At 53.2% G+C, this 6555-nt stretch overlaps 1 protein-coding gene across 1 annotated transcript in view; it reads right to left on the bottom strand.

Moving 5' to 3' along the window:
* The window catches only part of LOC108802708 (vitamin D3 hydroxylase-associated protein-like), a 22724-nt gene that overhangs the window by 5490 nt on the left and 10679 nt on the right, over positions 1-6555 (bottom strand). The window contains exons 6-12 of the mRNA XM_018574567.1: positions 4674-4714; positions 4368-4462; positions 2138-2263; positions 1960-2057; positions 1690-1789; positions 890-933; positions 540-579 (exon numbers count right to left, since the gene is read on the bottom strand). Of these exons, the coding sequence (XP_018430069.1) occupies positions 540-579; positions 890-933; positions 1690-1789; positions 1960-2057; positions 2138-2263; positions 4368-4462; positions 4674-4714 (544 nt within the window). The remainder of the gene's footprint in view (positions 1-539; positions 580-889; positions 934-1689; positions 1790-1959; positions 2058-2137; positions 2264-4367; positions 4463-4673; positions 4715-6555) is intronic.

Genomic DNA, 6555 nt, shown 5'->3' with positions numbered 1-6555 from the left:
GAAGGGAAGTGAAGGGACGGGAAGTGAAGGGAGGGAAGTGATGGGACGGGAAGTGAAAGGACAGGAAGTGAGGGACGGAAGTGACGAGACGGGAAGTGAAGGGACGGGAAGAGAAGGGACGGGAAGTGAAGGGACGGGAAGTGATGAGACGGGAAGAGAAAGAACGGAAAGTGAAGGGGCGGGAAGTGATGAGACGGGAAGTGATGAGACGGGAAGTGAAGGGACGGGAAGCGTAAGAACGGGAAGTGATGGGACGGGAAGTGAAGGGACGGGAAGTGAAGGGACGGGAAGTGAAGGGACGGGAAGTGAAGGGAAGTGATGAGACGGGAAGTGAAGGGACGGGAAGTGATGAGACAGGAAGGGACGGGAAGTGAAGGCACAGGAAGTGAAGGCACAGGAAGTGAAGGGACGGGAAGTGAAGGCACAGGAAGTGAAGGCACAGGAAGTGAAGGGATGGGAAGTGAAGGGACAGGAAGTGAAGAAGATATCGGAGGAAGTAAATGGAGACATTCCAGACAAGTGATCGGCTGGGTCGTCACCTCCAGAGCGATGAGGTCCCTCCAATGTTCCTGAACAGATCTGCATGGAGGAAGCACAGAAGACAGAAATCTTCACATTGTCCATCTGCAAGTTTCAGCCCCATAAACACCCTCCAATGTTCCTGAGGAATGGGGCCCCAAAACGGAGCGGGCCCCGGAGAAACGGCCCCCAGAAAGTGACATCCATTTTATCTTTATTCCAAAATTGCACAAAATGCCCATAAAGAGGAAATTGTTATCTTTCTTTTACATTAATATTTCAGAGATTCCTCCTTATATGGTCATGTCCCCAGACTCCGCCCACATCATGTCTGCCCGAAAGTAGAGGCGTAAGGAGGTCAGGGACTCACCGGGGTCCGGCACAGGAGTAGAGGACTTTAGAGATCCGAGGAGCCTGCAAAAGATTTTCAATAACAGATCAGACAGGCTGATCCAGGGGCCCGGGGGCCCCCAGTCTGATGAATGATGGGGGAGGGTACACATTAGGGGATTGCTGGCAGTGTGGATTCCTAATATTTAGTCATCCTGATGTGTCGTTCTTCGTTCTCTGCTACTGGTGGGTAAACTCCCCACCCCCGTGCCTGGCCCCGGACCCCGAGTCTGAAATGACAGATTAGTGGCTGCCAAGAACAAGCAGCATGTTGGGGGCTGAAAAAGCCCCATTTCATTTTCACATACGGGGTCTGATCGTCCTATCAATTCAACTCTCCACCATCAGGATCTACTGCCCCCTCTATGCCGATAAGTGCCCCCCTCTATGCCGATAAGTGCCCCCCTCTATGCCGATAAGTGCCCCCCTCGCATGGTCCACCATCATTTCCTTCCATTTTCCTGCCCTCTCTACCCAGGTAAGTGCCTGGGGTCCTAGTGCCCACATACACACCTAGCGATAGGTAGAGAACCGGCACTCGCAGGGGATCCGTCCATCCAGAACTTTATTTGTAAAAGGTCATCGTAACCCCAAGTTGGAGCTACGTAGGCTATGACTAAGGACGGATCGCCTGCGAGTGCCGGTTTTTTTAACCTATTGCTTAGTGAAGGCTCCGGCGGAAGCTTTACCGGGCACCGAGGTTCCAGCAGTGGCATTGGAGACAACTTCTAGTCTCCGCCCATCACTGGGACATTTTCGGGGGCAGTGGGCGGAGCTCACTATGGGCCGGAGGAGGAAGGCCAGCGTCTTCTTCAGCATGGCCGGGAGCCGGTACAGAGGGACGCTTCCCGCCAGGTGGACGTCAACAATGTTCTTCTCACTGGAAGTAAACAGAAGACACAAAACATTCACCGCGAGTGAAAGACGTTTCGTCATTACTAAGGAATTGTTATTAAATATCAGAAATCCAAGTTATGGGATTCACCAAAGATTCACCACTTCATGAATTGAGAATCCAAGGTCCCCCCCAAAAAAACATCTTCAACTTACAACTTGTCTGCGAGCGTTTTCCCTCCGTCACCAAACAACGCGCTCTTCAGGTACATCTGATAGGCCCGATCCACTCGCGGAGGTCGGAACGGGACGAGCTGAGAAGATGAATCACTTTCTGGAGTCTGTTATTGGGGAGTAGATGGGCCCCCCGATCCCCGGTGCGATCCCCCCTTACCTGGTGTCCGGCCTCTTCTAGAAGCTTCTTGGTCTCCAGCAGGACGCGCCTCATGCCGGGACTGGGAAGGAAGAAGCCGTCCTCCTCATAGTAGCCGATACGGAGAGGTTTATGGCCGGAGTAGACCTGGAAGAGGGGAAGGCTCAGAGGTGGCCGGGAGTGTGCAGGTCATCCAACCGCCATACGAAACATCAATCATATGATGTTCTCCTAGATCTGTATCCACCTTAAAGTGTATGGATAGCCAAAGCTTCCTGTCCAAGAGATGCAACAGGAAGTTATAGCAACTCCCTCCAAGGTGAGAGGAAGTCCCCCCTTGGACAGGTGTCCCCAGTGGAAGATTCTCCCTCTATTCTGCTGACAACAGTTGGGTTTCCCATCATTTGAAGTCCCAGTGACAATGGAGGACAAATATACAGGTCACAGACAGCAATGGGGGGGGAGGGGGGGCGTGATGTTCCTTCCTCAGGGGGGGGTCTAGGCAGCCCTGCTGGAAATTGAGCGGGTTCTCCGCGCCTGGAAGGACTCCGAGTAGAAGTCTCTTCGTTCCGGAGATCGTTGTGCAGCTGATATCTTGGGGACTCGGGGGAAAGCGCGTGCTGGTTTTGGGACAGTATGTCGGTGGCGATGGCTGGACAGGTTCCTCCGGCGCAGCTGCTGCACCACCTTGGTTCCCGCATCTCATGGGCCCCCGGTGTGTGACGTGGCATCCCTAAGGACCCAACTTGGAACCCCTGACACTGTGGAGGCCTCGGATAGACCTGACCAGGCTGAGGGACGATGTGTGGAGCCGGCTGGAGGAGCTTCAACTCACTGCGGCTGACCTGGGAGCGGACTCATCATCCCGGACACCAGCGGCCCTTCCTCAGGGACATCAAATGCTGAACTAAACCCGGTTCCCCCGAAAGTAAGAGCCAGCGTGGTGGTGGCCTGTGAGGGGGAACTTGCAGGAGAGATGGTGCCGGCCTGCAGGGACATACTGTATCAGGGGATGACAGGGGACTCCCTCCGGCCAGCGCAGTGACACTCCAGTACCAGACTTCACCGACTGCTGTCCCCCTGAAGGCACCGCGTCATGTAATGGTACCGGTACTGTAATGTGTACGGGTAAGTGGCGCCGTACTTTACCGCGCTGGCCACTGTCTGATGTCCCCACCGCTGGTACCGCTGGTACCTGATGGTAAAGGAAGCCGGCGCTGTAGAAAGCAAGGCTGCGGCGGGGGAGGGAGCAGAGCCGCATTAGCCGATACTTCCTCTATAGCGCCGGTTACTGTGACAGGCGGAGTGACACCGGAGTGACACCGGATAACTTTAGATTGTTGTACATTTTGTTGCACATTAAAAGAAAAGAAAAAGACGTCCCCTGAAAATAAGACTAGACTTGTGCGCCGTCAAAAAATTTGTTCCGTTTGTTTCCTTCCGTTTCGTAATTCGTGTCCGAAACTCAATTCGGATTGGTACGAAATACGGATTTTCCTTAGCGGCGGTTATATTTTCGTAACTTTACGAACATTCGTTATGTTGAAGGTAAGAAGCAGAAATCCCTTTGTTAATATCGGAGTCGATGTTGTCGTTGTTTTTTTATCCGAAATACGAATTCCGTTAATGGATTCCGGATCCGAATTTCAGATAAAAAACCATCGACTCCGATATAAATGTACTTTGCTTTTTACCTTCAATATCACGAATGTTGGTAACGGAATTTCGTATTTCCCGCCTGTGTATTGTAATGCGACTCTCAGCGGCAGCCGATCCGGATTTCGGATTAAAAAATAAATCTTGTCATGTTGTTCCTCATTTACAGGGGAAATATTAGTTCCCGTTTCATAGAAATTCGGATCCGAAATTCGTTAACGGAATTTCGTATTTCGGATATAATTCGGAAGCTGCAATTGGGATTTCGGATGCTTCCGAATCTACGAATTCCGATTAGTAACGAAAGGAATGGCGCATGTCTACATAAGACCCGGCGTGGTTTTTGGGGGCCAAAAAAATATAAGACGGCGTCTTATTTTCGGGGAAACGCGGTAAATCCTGAATGGGGCCCCTGATGTGTAAAATGCCACAAACAATAAGAAACGACATTTATAAAACATTCAACTGAAAGAACACAAAACAAATGTGTCACAGGAAATGGATCAGGATGAGCGGCAGGACATTGAAGGACAAACAACCCAAATAAGGAAACTTCCTGGAGGACGGGAATGGCGCCATTGTTGGGTCTCCTCACCTCCTCGTTGAAGTAGATGGGGGGAACATTCGGGTCGAGTCGGAACATCTCATCACACAGCAGAGCTCTCATAGCCAGAACCCTAGGAAGACGTCCTCCCGACCACCTGAGCCAGGACTACAGGAAGACGTCTGATCTCACGGACAACTGGGTGGGTCACATGATGGATGATGGTCATGTGATGGATGATGGTCATGTGATGGATGATGGTCATGTGATGGATGATGGTCATGTGATGGATGATGTGATCAGACATAAAAGCCATTTTATTGGGTTGTGTTACACAGGATCTCCTCCTCGCGGTACCTGCCGTCATCCCGTCCACAGAGGGCCGCACTCCGCGCATGCTGCAACGCAAAGAAAATTCATGTCACTTCACTCATTCTGACCGCAATGGCCGGTGGACTGGGGACGGTGGGGTAAGAGGGGGAGGGGTGCCGAGGGGGTATGGGGACCACACACAGGTCATCACACACACTGGCCGCACTCCGCGCATGCTGCAACGCAAAGAAAATTCATGTCACTTCACTCATTCTGACCGCAATGGCCGGTGGACTGGGGACGGTGGGGTAAGAGGGGGAGGGGTGCCGAGGGGGTATGGGGACCACACACATGTCATCACACACACATGTCATCACACACACAGGTCATCACACACACAGGTCATCACACACACAGGTCATCACACACCGCACACACTAGATACATCCAATCACAGCGTCCGGCATTACCACTCGTCACCACCGGAGGGAGACTCATCCAAATCTAGCTGCCTGGACACACAAGTCAGAGTTCTGGTTCTAGTTATGGACCCTGAGGTCAGAGTTCTGGTTCCGGTTATGGACCCTGAAGTCAGAGTTCTGGTTCTAGTTATGGACCCTGAAGTCAGAGTTCTGGTTCTAGTTATGGACCCTGAAGTCAGAGTTCTGGTTCTAGTTATGGACCCTGAGGTGAGAGTTCAAACTCTGAAATTCTACACCTACCAGAACCAGAAGCACCATAAAAGACCCGATTCTGAGAACTCCTCCGTATTGTATGGTACAGCCCTCATGTTTGGTGTCAGGCGGCTCCTCTGGGCCTGATTGGGCTCTGCTGGGCCATGTGAGATACACAGATTCTGCTATTGGCATCTTCTCCCGGAGGTCCACTTAATCAGTTCTGGTGTCATCTTCATCCCTTGCTGTCCCAGTATCGGTGGCGCTCAGACAAGAGAAGGCGTCCCCGTCACTCCCGGCTCACACCGAGGTACGCGGCCCTTCCCAGCACTGGGTTGTCCATCGCCTTGGGGCGCCGGGGCTGAACTCACTTTCCTGTAGAGCAGCGGTTCTGTGTAGCCTCAAGACCCACATTTGTCCTCGGTCATTAGGAGTGACCCAAGTGGCGCCGCACTGGAACTCATCATTATTATAAAACACAACCACACACAGACACACTCCCCAAAAACTCACATTCTTCTTTTAAGGTCCCCCCAGATCCTCAGCCAGGGGCCCCGTGTGGGCTGCTGCGCTGTGACGGAGCTCCATCCATATGTGCAATGCTGGTACAGCTCCCTCGCGTGCCCTGTAGAGGTGCCGGGAGCCAGAGTGAGGGAGCTGTACCAGCACTGCACATCAGTGGTGTCACAAGGGGGGTGCAGGGGTGCGGCCCGCACCCGGGTGACACCATTGGAGGGGTGACACCCAAATGACTTGCAGTCACCCCCCTCTGAAAAGTCGGGCGGTGGGTCATGGACCGAACGCCCGACAGTATCAGGAGAGAGGAGGGGACCCCGCGGCATACCACATCCCCCCGGGTGGCTGTCCCCTCCTCTCTCTGCCGCCGTCCATCACCAAGATGGCCGCCGGCAGGTATCAGAATACTGTCGCGCGTGCACGATGGCGTAATCGCGCACACGCATGGTGACGTCACGCGCTCCAACTGCACATACGGATGGAGCTCCATCACGCTCATAGCCCCGCCCCTCCCCCCTCAGGCTGACACTCGGCGCCGGGCAGCAGATTTTAAATGGTTGCTTGGCCCAAGAACTGACAGTGCTGCGCTAGGGGGAGGCTGAGGAGCCGCTCACGGTGACCGGTGAACACGGAGTCACCACCACCCACCGGTGGAGAACTAGTCTAGAGGAATGATGAGGGAAAGTTTACGGCAATAAGTGGGAGGAGTTTCGGTGTTGTCATATTGTACAGTTGGG

The sequence above is a fragment of the Nanorana parkeri genome, unplaced genomic scaffold (assembly GCF_000935625.1).
Source record: "Nanorana parkeri isolate BGI_ZX_2015 unplaced genomic scaffold, ASM93562v1 scaffold3049, whole genome shotgun sequence".
Classification (NCBI taxonomy): domain Eukaryota; kingdom Metazoa; phylum Chordata; class Amphibia; order Anura; family Dicroglossidae; genus Nanorana; species Nanorana parkeri.
This window is presented reverse-complemented; position numbering and strand designations above follow the sequence as displayed.